General features: G+C 40.3%; 1 protein-coding gene across 8 annotated transcripts in view; it reads right to left on the bottom strand.

The window, feature by feature from the left end:
• GLI3 (GLI family zinc finger 3) overlaps window positions 1–25402 on the bottom strand; it is a 476769-nt gene that overhangs the window by 258988 nt on the left and 192379 nt on the right. For all 8 annotated transcript variants that reach the window (XM_044454104.1, XM_044454087.1, XM_044454118.1 and 5 more), the window contains one exon: window positions 16558–16720. In XM_044454104.1, coding sequence (XP_044310039.1) covers window positions 16558–16681 — 124 coding nt within the window. In that variant the 5' untranslated portion in view covers window positions 16682–16720. The remainder of the gene's footprint in view (window positions 1–16557; window positions 16721–25402) is intronic.

Below are 25402 nucleotides of genomic sequence, written 5' to 3'. Positions count from 1 at the left end.
CACCCATTGCATTCCTGGTGATTTTTCAATTGCAAACTCCAAGGCCCAGTTATTTCATTAATTCAGCACCCAAGTAGCGAGGCTTTTTTTCTCACATCTTTCAGTCTCCTTTTAGAAAATTATCCCATGACGGAGGATTTATTCAGTCAAAGACCTCGGACTTTGAGAGGCAACAAAAGAATCAAGAGACTTTCTGGTCCACCTGCCTGGCGAATGATGAGGCAGGGAAAAGCCTCCCCTAGAGAAACCAATCAAACCATTGTGTGGCGCAGTCAGACCTTTTCAACTGTCAAGCCAGGAGAGCAGGAAAAGAGATGAAAGAACTCAGGATGAAGCTACCATTTACAGAACCATGTGGGAATGGTCTCCAAAGATTTAATAATTGGGATGGAACTCAACTTTCTGCAAAGAGAAAGAGAGCAAGGGAGAGAGAGAAAGCATGTGTATGAGAGGAAAGGCGGAAGAGGGAAAGGAAAGGGAAAGAAACGGAAGGGGTCACGTGGACAGTGGCACACACTTTTGTACAATACTTCCTACACGGAAAAAAGAATTGAGAATAAACAAAGTCAAAAGTACATTAGTTGGTCCAGAGGGAAAATGCAAATTCCTCTGGTCAATTTGACTTGCAGCATTTTTTCTATCCTGCACAACACCTCACAATGCATATCCATTTTCTTTTAAACAACTCACTCAATACAATCCTTAAATCTAGCCCTTTATGTGTAGCTGTACACATGTATAAGAGAGTATTTTCCGTATGCGAGCAAAACATTTCCAAAACACAGAAGTGAAGTAAAATTACAGTCATCTACAAAGCCACCATGTTTCAAAAGTACTGATCACAATATAAAGAAAAGTAAGAGTCTCTTCCATGTCAAAATAAGTACAGTAAAGATAAAAACTTATAATTCCTTGGTTAAGACACTCCGGCAACAATCCTACGTGTAATGACACAGAAGAAAGATCCACTGAAACCAGCAGGACTAGTTGCTTTTGAGTGCATTTTTCAGATGGTGCTGGAAATATTATGCTACTTTGTGGGTGCACACAGTCCAATATACATTGAGCATAGGAGCCTATCATGCCAGGCTATTTATCCATCTATTTCAATATCATCTACTCTACCTTGCAGTGGCTTTTCAGGGTAAGGGCACACAAAGGTTTTATGGGGCAAGTATGAAGTCAGAAAGCCTGCTACCACTCCCTAGAAGGACCGATAATTCATTTCTTTTCAATTTCTATTCCACACAGAACTGCATGCAGTATTTCCTTCACATGGTCAAGAGGCAGAACACATGTTGCACTCATCTTATACTCTAATGCACATTCTTTGTTTTATGAAATGCGTAATAAAATGTCAAGATTTCTGAGAAAGTGATGTGGCAGAATCAACATCTACATAGGAGCTGGGTTAGGAGGTGGTGGTCTTGCTTTAAAATGTACATCTCCCTCCTTCCGGCTGTTTTATTCCAGGATCTCAAGCAAAGGTCTTTTTTATCAGCTGATATTTGATTTTTTTTTAATGTAAAATGCCATGGACTGAAGCTGGGACAGTTTGTGCTTTACCACTAAGTTACAGCCCCTACCCTAGCAAGAAGTCTGCTACAGAACAACATTAACCAAAATCCATTAGATGTTCACTCTTTACTTCCCAACTGCACCCAAGGGGAGCTGATTCTCTGTATTTACAGCAGAAGTTGTCTGTATATATTTCCAGCAGGTTTCCAGTCTCTTTTTCCATGAAGTAGTTTGTCAACATTTTTCAAATTGATTCAGCTTTCAGCTTAAAAGGAGAGGCAAGAATGTACATTTACTTGAATAAATGTACTTCCAACTCTTAAAAATGGAATGGGTGGACAGCTCACCTGGAGGAAGGGGTTAATACAGAGTAATGCAATGTTTAAATATTTGGCCAGTATGACCATGGAGGAAAATAGACGCACATTGCAGGAAAGGTGACCATGGGTTGAATGAAGGACGAGAGCATCCATTGAAACCAATGAAAGGTAAGTTAGTCTTGACATTAATTTCAAAGGGGCTACTTGAAGTATGACTGGATCCATTTTCAACCTTACAGCAAAGCTCACTTCCATGTATGTATGCTTACATGTACTTCACCCTCACTCCAATGCAGGCTGAAAGGGGCTAACAATCTTAAGCTGCTATAGCCTGGGGACCCACACCTTGCCTCTCTAGCCCACATAATGAACACATGCTTTCCTGTCCACAGGAATATTGATATTCTGATCCAAATGCTGGGTGGCTGAGAGGTCTCTTCACATTTCGCGTCAGTACAGACACAAACACACTGCTGTCATAAGACAAAGTGCCCCCAACTTTGTTTAGCAGAACAGCCAGGCACAGAATAAGTTGCTTAGCATAATAATTTGTTGTAAGCTGTCTGGAGACTCCTGTAGAACTAGTGGGTGGCATATACATTTTTTAAAAAATTATATGAATTTTATTTAAAATAAAATAAATAATTGTAACTAGTTATATACTGCTATCCACATTGCCTTTCCTGTTCTGATTGTGTGTATGACTACACAGCCAACATTCTCCTGTGGAAAATTTCACATCCCCTCATGAAGGTCTGGATAGCAGCATCCTGAGAATTAGATGGAAACAATAACCTGCATGAGAAGTAAATCCATATATCTGAGGAGGTGCTATATAAAATGGAGAGCAGGTTCAGCTAGCAAGGGATCCTCTATAAACTCAGCCAATGAGCAACCAATGGCTAGATACTCTGACCTGGATCTGGGTTCAAAGCCTAATTCTTCCAGATTCAATACGTGGCCTTGCATAGTCCCAGAGCTGCTGTTTCATTTGTAAAATGAGTAGAACAGTGATTCACCTTGCAGGGCAGGACTGATATCAAAATGCAGCACAGAGGCAAGATTGCTGAAGCCCACTGAAATCTATGGATCTGAATGGGTTATGGGCAATATAATCTGCCATGACTAATTTATATCCTTCAGGTATTATACAAAATGATGAAACACTTGTGTAAATAGCCTGGAATAGAAAAAAATCTAGAAGATTTCTAATATATCTTTTATTAGAGTACAGTTAATAAAAGCAGCATGCCAGTTATAGCACCATTAAGCAGTTTAACAAGTCTTCACCAATTAACTTCTTGAACAAGTCTGTACTATTACAGAGCCAAGCACTGCCAGAAATTGGCCCACAAACAATTCAAAGAGTTTATATTCCAGTCTCTAGCAGAGAATGCTTAATGCTAAATTCTCAGCTAACGCTTTTAGCAACAACAACTGATTCCATTGACAATTATACTATTGCCTTATTACTCCCTGTAGAAGGACCAAAGTAATATGCTATCTTGGTGGTGCAGTGGTGAAAATCATTAAGAAATCCTCATTCTTCCAGGACAGCTTTGCATGGGATCATTGCTAAACAGAAGCCAATCCCCTCAGTAAAGCATTTCAAAGTCACTGTTGAAAATGACGTTGCTACAGAAAATCCAAAATTCTCAACACTTTGATTCAGTGAGAAATTTTGAATTTTGGAGATCTGAAACTTGATTTATGGCCATCATGAAGATAAAATTGTGACGAACAGTTGCAGTTTTACCAGGGCCCCCTAAAGTACCCCTCAAAACCTACACAGCAATAACCTCAACTAAGGCTGCCATTAGTCGTCATTATGAAGGTAACCCTAATTCGAGCCTGGGCATGCTATTTCAATCTACTAACATACTCCTACTTCTGTTCTGGGCAAGATTCCCACATTCCCTGCCCTTGCATACATGCCATTCAACAGCAGGAAGAACGCATCTAATTGTTTAGGAATACCTAGCCAAGTAGAGGAAGAGCTCTACAGTATCTGGAGCAATGTTGCTTCCCAAGCCTCAGTGCTCCTTTGGTGTCCCTTTGGGAATGGCAGCAGTGTTTGCAAATGTTCCATGGTCTCCCGTGCAAGTAAAAGAGGCTTCATCCTCCAAGTTTCAATCACTGCCATCAATGCCAAGAAAGATGGATTATTTTACACTTCATATTGAAGGACAGAAGCTTAATTTTGCAGGACAACCCACACTAACACTAGATTTATTTATTTTGTTTATTTTTCAATTTATATCCTCCCTTTTTCCTACGAAGGGCTCAAGGCAGCTTACATCTCCTCCTCCATCTTATCCCCGCAACAACAGCCCTGTGAGGTAGATTGGGCTGAGAGTCTGTGACTGGCCCAAAGTCACCCAGTTGGCTCCATGGCTGAGCGGGGACTAGAACTCAGATCGTCTGAGTCCCAGTCCCACGCTCTTAACCACTACACCACACTGGCTCTCAGTTTTGCAGTTTTGTAAACTCAGACTTCTACTTCATCTCCTCTACAAACATTGCACTAGGTGAACACTACATTAAATGAAGAAATGCAGCACAGTACAATAACAAACAAGCCCAAGTATGAACTAACTATAGCAGATTTAACAGAATCTGCTATTCCTGGACATTTTACAACAAATTATACAGTTTATCCTGAATGATTTAGAAAAAATGAAATATAATACATTTTTAGTGTTTCTAACCATCATACTCTCATATCTCACACAGAGACTATGCGCAGAACTAGAAGTTCTGTTATACACACAGTTGCTCTGCTAGCTGGAGCAGAAATCTCCATCCAGATTCATAATATCTTGCACAAACTTACCTGTGTCCTGACATCAACAGCTAGTTTCTCCATACCTCTGCCTGGTGCTAGCAAATGTACAACACATGTGATATCAGAAGATTGGTCTGATGTGTGTGGGGGGGGGGAGGGGGGAGATGGACACACTCCTGCCATTTTCCACAATAACCTCATGCACACTGTGGAGTCTGGCTCAGACCAAAAACATCTCAAGTTGCAGAATTCAGTACATGGTAAGAATGCTGACAGGGCAAGGCAGGCCTCAAAACTGTGTGCACACACCCTACACTAAACATAACGTGTGACTCAGGCATACACACACCAAGAGAAGTGCACACATAATGCACCTAATTTACACTTTCCTTCCATTTTTTTTTAGAGAAGGATTGTGTATGTATTCATATACATGATGCTCAATCTGACTTGCCATGCGCAGGGTCATGATGATGATGATTACAACATTCCATTTATATACCACCTGTAGCTAAAGCTTTCTGGGCAGTTCACAACATTTTAAGTCACCCATTCATGATTTTAACCAGGCCCAACCCTGCTTAGCTCCCAAGATTAAGCTGGATCAGGCACTTCAGGCTACTTGGAAGTTATGTATGTCTGATGCTGAGGCCTACCTCCTTCTCCATGTAGGCTGTTGTTTTGTTTTATTTTTTTACTATTATGTTTAGACTGTTCACATCCAAGTAAACGTCTAGGCTGAGCCCTAGTAACTAGAGAATGCTACCCACCACTCATATACATTAGCACCAAAGGCAAATATTTGATAAGTAGCAAGCTTCTTTGAACTCTAACATCCTACCGGGACAGCATATACCTAACTTCAACTAGGAGCACCCCCACCCCCCCAAATAAACAATGTGATTAATAATTGCCCTTTTGTGTGCATGAAAGCAAGCATTGTAAGAATATAATCAAAAGACAGGAAATTTGTTTTCTGTTAAGCAGTCTTACTAATCTTCCTTTAACAATCCTCAACATGATTTCTCTAGTTAAAAGTCCAAAATGGATAAATGATCTTCATCCCTTTATTCAACTATCAGGCTTTGTTTCAAGTTACTTCATCATTAAGATAGAAATGTCTGCTCTCTATCACAATAAAATATGTTCTCAATAACTATCTGATTCCGATAAAGGCAGTCAAAGGCCACAACCTACATATGTTTATAATTAACTTTCATTCTTTCTTTCTTTCTTCCTTCCTTTCTTTCTTCTTCCTTTAAGACAGAATAATAGGTTAATAAGGAATATCAGATTACGCTAGAATGAGTTCATGGGTCAAAAGCTAGACAAAACATAACCAACTGAAAAGAAACACTTGTCTGTCAAACAACTGAAGTGGTTCTCAGATAATATGTAGAGCTTGTGACATCTTCACTGGAGAGGCGGTATATAACCCCACCAGAACTGGAGAATATGGGTGCAACTGTGCTCATGTTTCTTGAAAACTTGCCATTCTTGAAGCTTAATACACAGGACACAAGCACACACTGTTACCAATATGACAACGACACTTTAAGCCTTTTAGGAAAGTTTGCCACTTGAACTCACTTCACAAACAAATCATGTTCAAAGAAACAGCAACATAGGTTTTGTGTACATCCATATATTGATTTATATAAATCTCTTTCCTATACCAATCAGTGAGGGCAAGCAAACATTACATAAAAAGCCCATATGGAAGCAGCCAATCAGGAAGAATATGTAACATGGTGATTCATGACATCAAACACATCATGTGATTCCAAACTACAGCTCTCAAGAAGCAATTTGATATTGGATTTATGCAAAAACTCACACGCACAGAACAAGAGATATGATTTGTTTTTCTTTTCACTAATTTCAACAGGGAATGTCCACTATTTTTGAACAAAAGACACCATCTGCCACCATCTACTTTTATATTTACCATACTCTTCACCAGTTATGAGGTGACATAAAGGTGTACTTAATAATTACTTAATTAAAGTGGAAATGGGCTTGCCAATTCCTCCACCATTTTTACTCTTGTTACAATAATGAATGATTGAAGGGTTAGATTTGTTGTCTGAGATTACTGCATATTTTTGCATGGAAGAAAAAGCAAACCATTGTCTCTTCTTTGGTGTGCATCTAACAAATGCCAAAACTCGTTGTAAGCTCCAAAAAGCTACTGTTCTGGATTGGTAGGCAAGGAATGCTGATGAAATTTCTGGTTGGTTGGTTTGTGTGTGTGTGCAGTGTGCCAAAATGTTGTAATTCAGCTATAACTCTGGAAATGTGCATTAGTTTATCAACCTCTTTCTGGTCTAAATTTTGGATTGCTGGAGTGCACTTAGATGTGTCAGCATCATAAGCTTGTAATATCTTGAAGCCACCAGCACCCAACCCAAATATTATGCCACAGACTGTGTGTTTGAATGGCCTTCTTGAGCATATTTCATTGAACAGTACTAACTTCTTGTCAATTGTAACATTCCTTTATGCTATGAACCCCCTACAACAGAGACATGCAGTTAGAGACAAAATGACCCCAAATATATCATTATTACATATTATCCAAAATGAAAAGAATATGCGAACACACAAAGTTGCCTTACATCTTCGTCAAAACCATTAAAGCCATGTCATCTGCCCACTGACTGGCAGCAATTCTCCAAGGTTTCAGGCACCAATTTTTACAGCCCTATCTGGAAAAGCCTGGCACTGACCTTCCGACGTTCTGCATGCAAAATATGTGCTCTACCACTAAGCAACATGCCCTCCCTTACAGCTACCATAAGAAAAGAAAATCACTTTTTTATGATAGGAAGCCTGTGATAGGAATGATCAAACTACCAGTATCAAAAGGATGCTTCTACCAAGGTGTTTTAAAAACCAGGTGTGATACAAGAGTTTTTCAAGTTACTGTGAGTTACCGCAAACCCCAACACTATTTGCATTAACATTAAGGAAAGTAGTTTGTCTATTATGACAATAGGCAGAACAAGTCATTGAAGTGTGAGGAAATGTTGCACCAATAAATATAAAAAAGATCTGATAAATGCAATCACATAAAAGAGCAATGAGTAATAAAAGTTGATGATAAAGTTGGGCTGTAGCCAAGTTAGAGGTGAGCAGAAATAAGGGATGAGCCAAATTATTCCACTAAGTTTTTCACTCTCTCACTGCCAAGCTCATTTTGTCCTTTTTCCACAACAAAAACCTGCATGCATTTTGTACACATTTTTCAAACATACACTTTTAAGTGCACACATTTTCATCTTTCCAAATGATTTTTCCTTGGACAAATTATTGTTCATTTTCCCCAAATTTAGCGCGCGCGCGCGCGCGCGCGCGCACACACACACACACACACACACACTATTTCAAAAGTATATTGGTTTTGTGCATACTTTTTCAGAAGGTATGTGTTTTTCTTTGCTTTCTTTTTGTGAATGGCATCGTAAATGCATGTATTTCCATGTCCAACCACATTCTGATTCATGCTAGCATTGCATGAAGACAGGTCTGAGAAATCAGTATACTGAAATGCGGATGCAAGTGCCCTTTCCCCTCTACCTGACTTCAAGCAAAATCATTTGTGTTCACATTCCATTCCATGGAAGTCTCCACTAACATCTTTGTAGGAACACTCCCTACTCAAGATCTTTCTTCCAGCTGGAAAATTTGCAAATTAAAAAGAGCGAAAAGCAAGTAAACATGAACAAGAACAGCCATCTGCAATGTTCATTCACTTTTCAATAACAGAACTTTAATGCCTTGCAGCTATCCAATTGGGACAACTTAAAAAAATACTGTAAGCATGTTTTCATTTTTTTAATGAAACAATGACAAATTTGTGAGTGTATGTGTGTGTGTTTTCAAACTTCTAACCAATGCCAGCATTCATTCTTTTATACAAGTTTCAGCCTGGAGCAGATTTTAATGGCTGAGGAACTGAAATTAAGATTTTATAATAGAAACGCTGGCAGCTTCTGAACACTTCCACTGCTATTTTAACCCTAGAGCTTAGTTTGTGGTTAGCCAAGTGCGATGCCGATATTCTATAAGGGTGTAACATTTGGCGTTCATGGATTTTTGGGAAACTGGAACTCCAGAGTATTAATAGGTTTATGTGGATGAGAAATGCATACACTCAGAATCCTCATCACTCACATAATTTCATTCACATGATTCCTGCTCCTACTGCTGTGATCTAGAGGGTTTCCCTGGCTCCAAATGTTTTGGAGGGCTACGTTCTCATCAGTTCTCTTCAAGGACTGCCCGCTTAGGATTGTGGAGAATTGCTTGTGAGATTGTTGCAGGAGCTACCTGGTGCTCAGACTCAAATCTAGAACAAGTTCTGAACCTGAGAAATGTCAGATAACAACTAAGTCTAGCTTCCATCACCAAGCTCTGGCCAACAGAAGGATGGGTGATGCTGTTGGTAATTATTTTATATTTATATCCCACAGCATCCAGGGTGGCCTACGTAGTCCTCCTCATCTGTTTATCCTCACAACAACCATATGAGGTAGATAAACAGATAAGTCTGTGGCTGGCCCAAAATCAGCCAGTCATGGCCAAGTGGAGACTAGACTCCAGATCTCCTGACTCCCAGTCCAGCACTCTAACCACTATGCCACGCTGGCTCTCTTTGTCCAGCCACATACACTGCAGGTACAATATAAAGACCCCCTTGCCCTATGCTAGGTTCCCAGTCTGGGTCTTGGAATTTCCTCTGGAAGAAAAAAGGATTATCTGTTCCAAGTCACAGTGCCTCTAACAACTGCCCTGAACAATAGACAGGGGAAGTTGTTAACTCCCATGTCAGTGGGATTCCTCATCCACTGAAGCTCTTCTTTTCAGCTTTATGGAATCTCTCTATCATGCTGAGCTCCATCCCCAAAATAAGGGGAATACCATAGATCACTCCAAAGAAACTCAAAAGAAAAGCTGCAATGGATGCAGAAACCCATCAACAAAGAAGCCTCTCCTGCTAGCAGTCTTTAATACACCAATCTTTTATAAATAAGTGTAATCCTTTTTATCATCATCATCTAAGCTAGTGCCCTTCATTGACTATGCTAAAGCCTTGGATTGTGAGGATCACAACAAATTGTGGCAAGTTCTTAAAGAGAAGGTAGTACCAGACCACCTTATTTGTCTCTTGAGAAACCTATATGCGGGTCAAGAAGCAACAGTGAGAACTGGACACAGAACCACTGATTGGTTCAAAATTGAGAAAGGAGTTTGGCAAGGCTTTACACTGTCACCCTGCCTATTTCACTTATATGCAGAGCACAGCATGAGAAAGGTGGGGCTAGATGAATCACCAGCTGGAATTAAGATTGCTGGGAGAAATATCAACAACCTCAGATATGCAGATGATACCACTCTCATGGCAGAAAGTGAAGAGGAACTAAAGAGCCTCTTGATGTGGGTGAAGGAGGAGAGCACAAAAGTTGGCTTGAAACTCAACATTAAGAAAACTTAGATCATGGCATCGGGTCCTCTTACTTCCTGGCAAATAGATGGAGAAGAAATGGAGGTAGTGACAGATTTTATTTTCCTGGGCTCCAAGATCACCGCAGATGGGGACTGCAGCCAAGAAATTAAAAGACGCTTGCTCCTGGGGAGGAAAGCTATGGCAAATCTAGACAGCATACTAAAAAGCAGAGACATCCCGCTGCCAACAAAAGTGTGTACAGTCAAGGCTATGTTTTTCCCAGTTGCAATGTATGGCTGTGAAAGTTGGACCATAAGGAAGGCTGAGCACAGAAGGATTGAGGCCTTTGAATTGTGGTGCTGGAGAAGACTCCTGCGAGTCCCTTGGACTGCAAGACGATCAAACCTGTCAGTCCTAGAGGAGATCAACCCTGACTGCTCTTTAGAAGGCCAGATACTGAAGATGAAACTCAAATACTTTGGCCACCTAATAAGAAGGAAGGACTCCCTGGAAGAGCCTAATGCTGGGAACAATTGACAGCAAAAGAAGGGGACAGCAGAGGATGAGGTGGCTGGATGGAGTCACTGAAGCAGTCGGCGTGAGCTTAAGTGGACTCTGGGGGATGGTGGAGAATAGGAAGACCTGGAGGAATGTTGTCCATGGGGTCACGATGGGTCAGACACGACCTTGCGACTAACAACAACAACAAAAAGTTATTTCCCATTGCACCCCTCAAATAGTTCTAAATGCTATCTTTAAGAGAAAAAATGGAATTTCCCCTACACAATTAGAACTCTGCAAAAGACCCTAAGAGGGTTTCAACCTGCTTCACTAGTTTTAGAAAGTAGTGAGGCCTTTGGACAGCTGTTGCTCAAGGAATGTATTAACCTGCAAACACTGCTAATGAATGTGCTCTGTCCAAAGATCACTGTTTAAAAATCCACACAGGTTTATGAGGTGCTGCAGGTATGGCTGAAAGATGCACACTTGGCAAACACACCAATAGTCATTTAGCACATTAAGAAAACTTTACCTTGTTTGTTTTGAAAGCTATCAAACAGAAATCAGAAACATTTTGGGTGAGTAGTCCTACCAGTAAATAGTTACTGTTTATTTGTCCATTTGAACAAAACAAAAAAGCCCGGTATGTTTACTCAGGATGCACTTTATCTATTATTACTAACATCAGCTTTGCAGGAAAAAATATGGCACATTGTATTACAAGACAGAACTTTCATTTCAGAGAACTGTGAAAATATAAAAGGAGGAACACTGTTTATGGAGCAGTAGTTCCATGCACCAAGTCCCCCTGGGATCACATGTTGTCTTATTCTGGTAGCAGCTGTCCCCAAAATGGTGCTCCAGATGTTTTGGTCTTAGGGTCCCACTGGCAAATGCCAGCATAGCCAGTGATAAAGACAGCTTGGAGTCCAAACCATGTGGAGGGCACAAGAGTGAGGAAGGCTGTCCTAGGAGTTTCTACAGGAGGAAAATGAAGCAATCAAACATGGAGTGGCAGAGCAGTGCTACCAGCATCAGTGATTTTGGAAGAGGAGCCACTGTGACTAGAAAGGGAAGATCCATGATCAGATCCACCCTTGCGGTCACAGCTCTGTCTAGAACTAGGCAGAAGGAGATGGACGGCATCCTATGTCTCCCCAGACACTATCTGGGAACAATGGTTTGCTAATTTCTTTAGAAAGGTAAAAAATATGCAGAAAATCAAAACCGGACCATACATGTTTTCCCTTTCCCTTTTTTGGCAAATTAGGCAAAGTGCTGATATACAACTTCCAAAATTAATGAACACAAGCTATACTTACAGTTAGAAAGAAAGACCATCTTAAATATTTTTTATCACTTCATAGTATAGCAGCACAACCAAAGCAAGTAAACTGATACACCCTTATCCCAAAGTCCCACCAATTAGAATTGGTCCTCAGCAACCACAAGCTAAAGCAGCAATTCTAGGTTCTCTGGGAGAGGGAATGAGTGGCCACAGGATGCTGCAGGAGTGTGTCCAGGGAGACTCTGGCTCCCCCACCATGCTCCAAAACTGGGCCTAGAATCAAGAAATGCCTCTGATGCTGGCACGGGGCATGGTAAATCCTGCCCCACCCCAGTCAATGGAAAGATGAAAAAGATTAAGGGGGGGAGATAAAGCCCATCTGTGCTTCATAAAATACATTCTTGCCTTCCTTGTCACAGCAGGATGGCAGGTCTCCAGATGTGGAGAAACCACAACTATGAATTCTGTGCCCCCACCCACAACCTCTACCACCCTGAGATTATTCTATACATTTATTAAAGCTTGTTGCCCTATTTATTAACTATGAGGAGCAAACTGTGGGAAAAACACCTTTAGATCCTTTGATTCCAGTGGAAGAAATTTAAGTATGTGTTCTACTTTCAACTGTGTTATACCTACTTATTCTGTGGCTTGGCCCTACCATTATGCAAACCCAGGTGTCTGATCACCCAGCCTAATGATGGCCCACCAGAACTCTTCTCCCATATAGAGAGATAGTCACAGCTCAAGACTATTTCAGACCAGGTGAAAACAAAGTTATTTGACCCATCTCAAAATGCAAGGCTGGCTGGCTCCCAGAACTTTGACATATTTTTATTTACTAATACTGTTAACGTCTTCATTTGTCTGAAACCCCACATGACATTTCTACCTTGCTGCAGGACAAAGGGTATTTATTGTATGTGTTAATTCAAATTACGTTTCCAACACTTTTATATTAGTGTTTTACTTGTATAAATCATTTTTCCACTGAGAGTTCGGGGCTACTATATATGCATTAATGAACTCAAGTTCACACTTCTCCAAAGGTAATTAATATTGCTGTTAACCACATTTCTGATTACACAGGTGTCTGACATAACTGAAACTGAGTGCACCCACTAGGACCTTTTACATATGCCTTCAGGCATGCTGCTAGATGCGTGTTTTGGCCAGTATGTGCACAGTTATAATCCTATGGGAAATTCTTACCCAGCAACTCCAAACATCGATCTCTGTAAATCAAAATAAGGAGATTTGGCCAAGATCCAAAGGTGTGCAACCCTTCTGGAATTTTTGACTTTTGTTAAGAGTTGACTTATACCCACATCCACCATATCCTACCACAAACAAGACTTAAAACTCCTTCCAATTTAAAAGCAGTTTACCATGTAGTCTAGGCTCCCAAAACTAGTTTCATATTCCTTAGGATCCCAACCAATGACTTAATCAGCTATTAAGTTGCTTGCTGAGGAGGTAAGAGTAGTATTTCAAAGCTGCAGACACCTATAAGCTTACAGGAGAGTAAGTCAATGAGTGCAATGAGGCTTACTACTGAGAAGTATGTATAGGATTTCACTGTGAATGTGTTAAAGGTGAATGAAAGGGCTAAATCTGGAAAAAATTCTTCTGTTTTCCACACTGACAGGTATCTCTCTCATATTACCAAGGACTGTTTTACACGTTATGGAAATACTGGTCCCCACATTATCACAGGTATTTACTGTGCCTCTTCTTTGGTGTCTGGAGGGAGAACTCCTGTATGCAAACACATGGGGACCACATGCCCAGGAACTAGGAGGGCTGACCTGGGGGAAGGCTTGACAGCTAACAGGATCTCCAACATGATGAACACCAGCTGTCTCTGTATGTGGGCACATTCCTAAGAAATATTCCTCCCTTGCATGAAAACGGATGAGGTAAAATCATTCTTTGATGTCTTTTCTTAAACAAAAAGCACCATGTGAACTGGCCCTCACTTTAAGCACCTACCTGCCAAATCTGTTCATTTCAGGCTGAACAGCAACTGCCGATCCTTGCTTATCAGCCTTAAAATATCAACCTGATAATGCAGACCACTATAAAACGAGTTATCGCACTGTGTAAATGTGGTGTAGAAGGTGAGACTTCCTGGTTCAAATCTCACCTTCGCCATGAATTTAAGATGTGGCTCAATAAACGGTATGATCTGACTCAGTGATATCTAACTGAACTATCTTACTGGCATAAAGTTTATGGAGATTGTGTACATAAAATATTTTAAATGCTAAAAAAAACTGTGCACGTGCCAAGAATAATTAAGAATTAGCCATCTACACCTGCTACCCTTATGGTAGTCATCAAGATGTAAAGAAAAATGTTAGAAGTAAAATTTCTGTGGGCCTTTCACCCTAAAACCATGGACATGAGGGGAATACCTTATGCTTGCATGGAACCAGTTCTTTAACTAATATAAAAGGCTGCCTGCTGAATTCACTAGGCTTTGGACTGCAGCTGTTTGCTAGGAAGTTTATCTGGTATATGTAAATAACATTCAAAGAAAATAAACCAAGAAGAATAGATGTTTATCATTAGCAATGGAAAGAAGGCAAGGTTTCTTAAGTGTTTTTGTGTTTTCATACTATTCTTTCAACTGATGAAGTGGGGTCTGACTCATGAAAGGATGCTAAATGTGTTAGTCTGCAAGGTGCCACTGGACTCTATTATTTATGCTGTAAGTGGAACACATGGTTTTGTGGTTTAGTCGCTGCAGAGTTTCATGAAGATTATGCGAAAGAAACAAAATGCCTTTGAGGCTACAACTACAGTCTTTAGTGCATCCAAGGGACCACAGTACAGAGATGGGATAGCTATAGCGTTTCAGCCTGCACTTCTCCTGGTGCACAACGCTGTCGGAGCTAAATAGAGGCCAGCATTCCCCAACCTGGTGCCTTTCAGATGTGCTGGACTGCAAGTTCCATCATCCCCAGTCAATACAACTATGCAATCCAGCTCATCTGGAGGCCCTAGATTAGAGAAAGCTGGTACAGGGCATAGAGTGCACCACTGCCTCCCTGATGTAGCTCAGGTATGTTCCAGGCACATGAACATCCCATTCCCAGAGACATACCTTTTACAGATACCAAAGCACCAGGCTGAGAAGCTTTTGTGTGGCAGCTTATCAATTTCCTACAGTGCCTGATAGATAGCAATTGATAGGCATCAAATACATATATGTATATCAGACATGAATTCCTCAATGTTTTCAACAATTCCTTTTCAAGTTTTCTTATTCATATAACATTTGGATTTACTTAGTATACATGCTCATACTGAAAAAGACTGACAGAGATGGTAGAAACCAGAAATTATTATCCATAATCATTTATAAAGGAGTAGCATAGTATTAATATGTCTTGAAATATTAACTTCTTGCTTGAGTCAATTATCATCAATTCTTACATACATTTGCTTAAATCCGAAAATGTATAATGTCCTAATTCCACCTTAAATTTAATATGAAATCTCCAAGCACTAATTCAATATTTTCGAACAACACAATTTGGATTACTTCCAGACTAAATTAGTCATGCCTTAGTCCAACTGAAATCAATAGGACTTAAGTTTCTAATGACTAACGTGTTCAAATCAATGTTATGCAGGCGATGCAATCCACATAAGACAGTGTTTAAAAAACAAGCAAGATATAATCTGTTAAAAGATTTCACAGATTTATTTTATAAGATTTAAGGTTCTTTTAAGAATTTTATTATTATTAAAATTAACATAGGAAACCTGTTGGTATAAAACATCAGTTTCAACTTGTTCAATCTATTTGATTGAACACTATTGATCTATTGAATGGGCCTAAAGCAAAAATAATTTACAGTGCAATCCTATGCAGGTTTACTAGGAAGTAGATCTCACAGTGGCTGCATTTATTTCAAAAAAGTACCTCAACCACAAGTTCAGATTCTTTGGCTATTTTGTGAAACAAAGGTGATTCAGTGGACTACAACAGGGGTTTTCACCAATGACCTTAGGTCTAAATTAAACTGGAAAAGTTGGTGGATTAGATCAGCTCTCAGTACGCCTGTCAAATTACCAAGCAGGCACCAACTCTCTGGGAGGAACCAAGTAAACTCCTGCAAACTACATGTTCACGTTTCTAAAACTGAGCATGTTCTCTTTGCCTGCTGTTTTGTCTTTAATATCTGAAGAAATCCAGGAGGAGCCAATTCAGGAGAGAGGATGTTTACAATGGGCAGTTTATTTTAAAAAAGAAAGGAAAACCTTGCCATTAATTTTTGACAAGGCCACTTTTGTCTCTTTTGTACTAACCAATTATCTACCTAGGGTAAGCAATTTCCATGATAAAATGCGAAGTGTTTTGAATACTTTCCAGACTAATCAAGATTATTTTCCAAAATGCTACAACAGGAACTTCCCATAATAAATAACATCACTATTTACAACTTAAATTGGATAATTTGGAAGAAAAAGGCAAGGTTTGATGCCAGAGCTGGGCTCATTATATCATACACACACACACTTTCCCATTCCCCTCTTGTCTCCCCACACTGCTTGCTTACTGCTAGCCTTAGTTTTTCCTCAGAACAAACACTGAATCCAGGTGCAAAAGCTCAATTCACATGGACTGCAGTGCACATTAAATTACTGCAGGTTTGGCTGCTAGTAAATCCCTGCTGTTACTCACCATTGGATGTTGTGCTGGAGGCAACGGCTTTCTCACTGACATCTGTTCGAGTGGAGGATTTCACAATGGGATTCTCAACTTTTTTCTTCTCCCCGGTGGTAGAGCTATGGGACTGGGCTTCCATGATGACTTCTCATTACTTCAACTCTCTTCACAATGATACCTGAATAAAACAAGGGAACCATCAAACTTCCACATACAGACATCCAAAAAGGCAGGGAAAAAAGTCCAGGCAAAACCCCTGCCATGCTTTTCATCCAAAGAACAACATGCTGCATCTTGGCACTAGCAATCTATGGCTACCTCACAAAGCCCACTGAATCAGCTTTAATGTCTTTGCACATACCTTTCTAGCTAGAATCTCAGGACAACTACTCTGTGCAGAAAGTTAGGCTGAGAAAGGGTGAGAACTGCACGGTGGCACATGCTCTTTCTCAGTCTGAGGGCCAAATTCTATTTCAGAGCAGCTTTCAGCAGGCAGATTACAGGCAGGGGAAAGAGCAAAAAGTGGCAGCTAAGTGTGCCAGCAATTTTTACTTAAGAGTACAATTCCATACATGTTGGTACAGAAAATATCACGCCATTCCCAGCTGGTGCTGCTGGGACTTATGGGCAGCCCTCTTCTTGCTTCCCCAGACATGCATGCACGCATGCACACTCACCCTACTCCATACAGGAGTCCAATGTATCTCCTTTCCCTCTCACAAGTACACCTTCTTCCGCCTCCCATGCTGCAATCAGACTTTCAAAAAGCCTCTTTGGCACAAATGGAGCATTCTTCAAAGTCTTAATATAGCAAAGGACAATTTTTCCAGGAAAATAAGCCAGAATGGAAAGGCCCCACAGGTGAGAGGATCCCTTCCTCTGCTCTTCAACCTTTTTGGACTTAAAATTCCCTTTAAATCCGAACATGGATTCAGAGTATGCTTTTTTTAAACCAGATATTTGCATGGGGCTCATGCTACTGTTGCTACCTGCCTTAGCTCAGGAGTTGAAGATGACTGGCTTTCAACAAGCATGGGTAACTTGTGGTCCTCCAGTTCTGTCCTACAACTACAATTACCCCTTGCCAACATAACTAATCTGGAGGTCCGCAAATTGCCCACCCCTAGCCTTGATCAAATCCACACAAATGTTTCAAGTCTATCAGCAGAATTCTACCCATTATGCTGTGGTGTCCCAATTCATTAATTCTTAATGCTGCTATATTTTTAATGCATGAAATAGAAACAAGTAACTTAAATCATAGGGGGTTACTTTCAAGTGGCATGGAAGGAACATAACCTTTTGCAGGAAGCTTGGTTATGCCCCCTCCCACCCCCAGCCAAAACCAAATTGTGACTAATACAAGATATCTGGTAATAAGCCAGTTCTTCCCTTCCACCCATCTCCCCCAAGTAAGGAGCTCTACGGCAGAAGCTGATCATCCATTTGACTGTAAATCCAAATATTTAAACTTCGACATTTACATCAGCCCAGCTAAACCGCAATGAATTATATCTTCATGGTTGATCACATAAACAGTTCGTTTTGTTTGTTTTAAACATGTAACTCTAAGAAAGCGTTATTGGAGTACCACACCTGTGAAAAACTAAAGAAAAAGGGAATAGAAAGGAGAAGCAATGGCTAGTAACAGTAGGACTCTTCCTCTAAACAACCCTAAAATGGAAATCCCTAAAGGGAACAGGAACTGCTGTCTTGCCTCACACCATCTAGTATCAGGGTCATTTGTTCCTGCTCACTATTCATCTATTTCATGTCTTTCAGGGTACAATCTTATGCATCTTAATACAGGGGAAAGTCCTATAACTTTAGATGACTAGGGAATGCTACGACTTGCAGTAATTTCTTTAGTCTAAATCTAGATAGGATTATGCCCTCAACAAGTAGAACTCTACACTGCTGTGGACTGATGACAAGATACAACCCAACAAGGATTCAAGAAAGGACACAAATATTTCTCATGTATAATCTATCTCAACACATGAAAGTCTGCTCAAGTAATCTGCACATAATCAAGAGCTGGCACCTATTGAACCTACAAGCAGTAATGCGTTGGAGTTAGTATCAATGATGGCTTTGGTATTTTGGCACCTGAAGAAACAAAACCTGAAAATGACACACAAACCATCCCATGCCACCCTCAAGGAAGCTAGTGCTTAAAATAAAAAAACTGGCAGAGAGCAACATCACTGTTCTGGTTTGGTCAGCAAGGCAAGTTATTTCCTCCTTCCCCACATTCGACAAATAATATGCAGAAACTGGTTTCCTTCAGATTCCAGGAACCTTCCCTGCTTGTTCACTCAGATCATATGTTTCTACAGCTACATCCTATTCTGTTTGCTTATTGGTCTTTTCTTTCATGCATGCCTGAAGGCACATCCAAGATGCATGCTGGGCAGGCAGCAAGCAAACACAAACACAATTAAATGCAAGACTGAAACATTGGCTCTCCTGCATAAACGTTCTGCACAATCCACATCAAGTTGCCCTATGGTAAAGGCCAAATCTGCCCCTTCAACAAAATGAGGTGGTAGAGTCCTAAGATAGATGAAAGGGCCCTACCATTTCAAACTGTAGGTGGAAGTGCGCTTGAAGGCTTATCCACATACCCAAATCCCTGCAGGTACAAAACAAAAACCTAGCACAAATGAGAGAAGGTTTTAACCCTGCCTCCTTCATGGGTCACTTATACACAGCCCCTTTTGTTAACAGTGGCTGAGAAGCTGACACTTTGCCTCCTGGCCAACCAGAGAACACATGGAGAGCTGAGAACACATTCATGCCTTGACCACGTCCTGCAAAAATCTGAGGGACCAGCAGCACACTGACTGGCAGCATGCTTTAAAAGTTGTGCTTAATCTGATTAACAGTAAAATAGAAATCTACCAGTTCAAACTGGATCAAAACACAGGAAGCATAACACTTTGAAGGAAGGAGTAAGCAGAACCCTAAACTGAAGTGCCAACCAGGCTATTAGGAGGTCTAGATTTAGGAGGAAACTGTGGTGGAAGAAGTTAAGGGAATTACCATTTGTAAGTTAAAGGCTAGAACAATCAGACTGGCTTCAAACAATGAACATAAATTCCATGGGGGGCCCAAAACAGTGAAGAATTCAGGATCCACTGACCTTGATGTCAAAACTAGTCTTGATCCTCCTCCTGCTCTGACTGCTCATACAAAAATGAAGCCGGGGAGTAAAAGAGAGCACTCAAAAAAGAGAGCACTGTCTTATATAGCTCAGTTTTAGCTTTGCTCATCTTGATCACTATAGTTTTCCAATGGGGATTATGGAGAAAAATGTAGGGTTAAAAGTAGCCACAAACTGTTCTTCTGCATGTGTGTGTGCCCACAGACCCACACATATATGCAGTAGCAAATGATAAATGCTGGAGTGCAGGTTCTATTCATGATCCTTCCCATGGCCATATCCCCCAGAAGAGGCCAAGAACTGCATGTAGTCCTGTTTATCTATCTCCAACTTCTTCAAGAAGCAGGTGTTTTTTCAAAAAGTAATAGATTCTAATTTCCCATTCAAGGACAAGACACCCTAAAATACTTTGCATTACAATGGAGAATCATATATTGTTGCTGGGGAAATGCATTTCTTCCTCAGCAGTCAAGAAGAGTTCAGCAGGGAAGCCCAAGGAAAGTAGCAGATAATGCCAACATTCATGTTCAGTAATGAAGTACCAGGCTGCATGCATCCTTGTGAGCCCTGACTCCACTACAGTATTGCATGTATGTCTCTACTTAATGTGATTTGCACGTACTGATGTAATGGTGGATGTTAAAGTGCACGTGTTCAGGACACCTTAGAAGCCTTGGAAGCCAAAGATGCTACCATGAGAGTTGCAAGATTTTATTGACTGACTGATTGATTGATTGATTGATTAAGACTTTGACTTTTAAGGAATTAGATCTGATAGACAGAGTGCCTGAAGAACTATGGACGGAGGTTCGCAACATTGTACAAGAGGTAGCAAGTAAAGCCATCCCAAAGAAAAAGAAATGCAAGAAAGCAAAATGGCTGTCTGAGGAAGCTTTACATATAGCTGAGGAAAGAAGGGAAGCGAAAGGCAAGGGGGAAAGGGAAAGATACACCCATTTGAATGCAGAATTCCAGAGAATAGCTAGAAGAGATAAGAATGCCTTCTTAAATGAGCAGTGCAAAGAAACAGAAGAAAACTATAGAATAGGGAGGACCAAAGATCTCTTCAAGAAAATTGGAGATATGAAGGGAACATTTCATGCAAAGATGGGCATGATAAAGAACCAAAATGGCAGGGACCTAACAGAGGCAAAAGAGATTAAGAAGAGGTGGCAAGATGACACAGAAGAACTATACAAGAAAGAGCTTAACATCCCTGATAACCATGATGGGGTGGTCACTGACCTCGAGCCAGACATCCTGGAATGTGACGTCAAATGGGCCTCAGGAAGTCTGAGCAACAACAAAGCTAGTGGGGACGACAGTATTCCAGCTGAGCTATTCCAAATCTTAAAAGACGATGCAGTAAAAGTGCTACACTCAATATGCCAGCAAATTTGGAAAACTCAACAGTGGCCACAGGATTGGAAAAGGTCAGTTTACATTCCGATCGCAAAGAAGGGCAATGCCAAAGAATGTTCAAACTACCGCACCATTGCACTCATTTCACATGCTAGCAAAGTGATGCTCAAAATCCTACAAGCTAGGCTCCAACAGTATGTGGACCGAGAACTACCAGAAGTACAGGCAGGATTTTGAAGAGGCAGAGGAACTAGAGATCGAATTGCCAACATACGCTGGATCATGGAGAAACCTAGGGAGTTCCAGAAAATATCTACTTCTGCTTCATTGACTATGCTAAAGCCTTTGATTGTGTGGATCACAACAAATTGTGGCAAGTTCTTACAGAGATGGGAGTACCAGACAACCTTATTTTTCTCTTGAGAAACCTATATGCGGGTCAAGAAGCAACAGTGAGAACTGGACACGCAACCACTGATTGGTTCAAAATTGAGAAAAGAGTTCGGCAAGGCTGCATACTGTCGCCCTGCCTGTTTAACTTATATGCAGAGCACATCATGAGAAAGGTGGGGCTAGATGAATCACCAGTTGGAATTAAGATTGCTGGGAGAAATATCAGCAACCTCAGATATGCAGATGATACCACTCTCATGGCAGAAAGTGAAGAGGAACTAAAGAGCCTCTTGATGTGGGTGAAGGAGGAGAGCGCAAAAGCTGGCTTGAAACTCAACATTAAGAAAACTTAGATCATGGCATCCGGTCCTCTCACTTTCTGGCAAATTGATGGAGAAGAAATGGAGGTAGTGACAGATTTTATTTTCCTGGGCTCCAAGATCACCACAGACGGGGACTGCAGCCAAGAAATTAAAAGACGCTTGCTCCTGGGGAGGAAAGCTATGGCAAATCTAGATGGCAGCGTGATGTCTCTGCTTTTTAGTATGCTAACAAAAGTGCATATAGTCAAAGCTATGGTTTTCCCAGTTGCAATATACGGCTGTGAAAGCTGGACCATAAGGAAGGCTGAGCACAAAAGGATTGAGGCCTTTGAATTGTGGTGCTGGAGGAGACTCCTGCGAGTCCCTTGGATCACAAGGCGATCAAACCAGTCAGTCCTAGAGGAGATCAACCCTGACTGCTCTTTAGAAGGCCAGATACTGAAGATGAAACTCAAATACTTTGTCCACCTAATGAGAAGGAAGGACTCCCTGGAGAAGAGCCCAATGCTGGGAACAATAGATGGCAAAAGAAGAAGGGGACGGCAGAGGATGAGGTGGCAAGATGGACTCACTGAAGCAGCTGGTGTGAGCTTAAGTGGACTCTGGGGGATGGTGGAGGGCAGGAAGGCCTGGAGGAATGTTGTCCATGGGGCCATGATGGGTCAGACATGACTAACAACAACAACAACAACAACAACAAAGACTTTGATATGCCGTCCCATATGTGTGGCATCTTGGGACAGCTCACAATCAATAAAATTAAATACCTTAAAAAAATCTAACAATAAATAACATATAAAATGTGACTGTAACATTAAAATACTAATTTTTAAAATAACAGTTGAATAAAAAGGTTTTGACCTGGCATCAAAAAGAGTGTAAGCTCAGCTCCAGGCGAGCCTCTCCAGGAGTGCATTCCATTATCTGGGCGCCACCACAGAGAAGGCCCTACTCCAAATAGATGTATGACGTATAGAAATTACCTTGAAACTGATTTAACTCTCATGGTTTTCCTCAAAGAATCATGGATATTGTAGCATTGTAAGTTCTTGTTAATACCTTCTAGTGCATTCACAGAGAAATAATTTCCAGGGTCCTTTGGTCTGGAGAATGAACTGGTTTGCATGTTTAATACTGACATGAACTTTTATGGCACCATTTGCACCTTACAAAGATACCACCATCTTACAGCTGATTTATTTCAGGTATTTTCTGATAAAAGTAAGCAGTTGCCTGGTACAAAACCTACTTTACAAACCACTGAATTCTATGCCTGGAATTTCTCTACAGCATGTAGTTTCATACCATTAAGAAATCTGAAAGGTTACCTTATCAAAGGAAATAATGTGTGGATATTTATATAGTTCCAAATCTGTCTGTTCACACAGATTGTGTAGAATGCTATAAAGTCTAATGCTTGAAACCCGTATCTACATTCCTCTGCTTGTATCTTAAAATTTGCCAGTTCATACCAACTTGTGGCCCTTCATAGGTTTTGGCATCTAGCTCCCATGACCTGTCATCATTGGCTATACTGACTAGGGCTGATGTAAGCTGTAGGCTAAAACATTTAGAGTGCCACAATTAGTCCATTCCTGCCCCATGGTGAAGATTTGTTGCGCCATACAATTTAATACTGGAGAGAAGGGACTGAATGGTCTGCACAATCTGTACTTTCTAAGTATTCTCCTAAAGAGAAGTTTTAGCCAAGCCTTCTGCTAATTTTGTTTATACAGAGAGTTCTTTTTAAAAATGCAAGGGCATTAATTCATGTAATTCGATTACCAGTCAGAAATGATGCAGTCCTGCAAAGATTGTACCACATGAATATTCTTAATATGCATGCCAATGATTAATTACTATTTATTTTCTGTTTTAACAACAGCATCTTTCTGTAGGGTGCCAGAAATTCCATGTATTTGCCGAAATACTGTTTTAACACAACACCGCGGGGCAGGACTCAGGAAACGGAAAACAGAAGATATCTGATAGTCTTTTAGCTGCCGGCATTTGAGAACATACATATTCTTATGCATGGAGCCACATTAATACCCCACTCCTATACCTGGAGCTACTCTAAGCTGCTTCCCTGAATTTTTAGGAGAAAAGTCAGTGGCCAACAGGTTCTCAACCCGGGGTGCTCATACCCCCAGGGGATGCAAGATGGCATTTCAGGAGGTGTGCCAAAGAGGAAGGCTGTATCACGATTTGTCAAAATTGGTAAATTGTGACTTTTTCACCAAAAATTATCCCAATAATAAAATTATTTATTATTTTGTTTGCATTTGTTTCTTTTGTCAGTCAAGACAAAATGTAAAAATCACCTGAATCCACAGGCAGACTTACAGATCACAACAAGAAAGTTCCACATTTTGGCAAAAACGTGCATGAGAAGCAAGAACAAAGAAGCCACTGTATTTTTTGTTCACAACTATGATTCATTTTACCGTTTACAGTTAAAAGCTTAGTTTTTGGTTTAATTTGTTCACCAACAATACTCTATGTGCCTCAGTTTGTAGTTTAAAAATTAGAAATTTGACTTCTTCATCTTCAAATGAGATTTTACTTTTGTAGGGGGTGCAAACATTTTCTAGGGATGCAAGGCATAGAAAAGGTTGGAAACTACTGCTACCCATTAGAGTTAAGCACATGGAGAACCACACAGATCACAGCTCACTCAGTTGCTCAATACGAAGTCTAACAGTCTAGGACTTCCAAGATTTCTGCCAAAGAGCAAAAAACTGGGCTGAATGACAATCACTTGAGCATCTGCCACTCATTTTAAATTTAGTATCTTTTCACTTAATGACTTGCTAAGTTAAGACTACTGCCCAATCACATGCAAGATAAATGGTGGCAGGAAGCACCATCACCTCTGCTAGATACATGAAGGCGAGGGTTAGGGTTACCCCGCAGGGCGGGGGACACCAAAAACATGGAAAGAAACATACCCTTTTCTGTTTTCTCTAGGGAATTTTTTCAAAGGATAAGATGTGAAATTTGGGTGAAACCTAAAAAACAAACCCTTTCATGTAATACCTTTTCTTTTTGAATTTGTGAAATGCTTTTTGGATAAGACTTTGCTTGCTCAAAATGTATGAACATTTTTCTGCAAGATGATCTATATCACTGGATCGAGTTTTACTTGATATCCAGACATGCCACTAGCCCCTAATAGTGCTACTATATTTTTGTCTAAACAACAGGATTTCTTTTTTAATTAAATTCTATACTGCCTAATACCTGAAGCTCTAATGAAGTAATAAGTTATAGCTTATGTGTTTTATTTTGTTAGTTAAGCGTGAAAGTTAATATTGACCTTATTCTACCATTTTCTGCAAACACTAAGTTTTTTCCTCCCAAAACTACAATCCTAATATTTTCCCAGAAAATAAAGTAGGGACGATGATTTAGCAAAGGCAGGTTTCAAGCTGTCCATGGGAAACAGTGATCATTGGATCATATAGGGCTTGAACAATCCTCTTGATCTTTTTTTAAAGTTTCTGTAATAACATAAAATTATTTGGGTTTTTAGTATACAACAATTATAGTTAAAGAACCCAAAACAAAGATTATCTGTATTCCCATTTAACACACAATAAAACAAACTTTATAG

The sequence above is a fragment of the Varanus komodoensis genome, unplaced genomic scaffold (genome assembly GCF_004798865.1).
Source record: "Varanus komodoensis strain SLA01 unplaced genomic scaffold, ASM479886v1 scaffold10, whole genome shotgun sequence".
NCBI classification, from domain to species: Eukaryota; Metazoa; Chordata; class Lepidosauria; order Squamata; family Varanidae; genus Varanus; species Varanus komodoensis.
The sequence above is the reverse complement of the archived record's forward strand: the minus strand, read 5'-3'. Positions and strand labels throughout refer to the sequence as shown.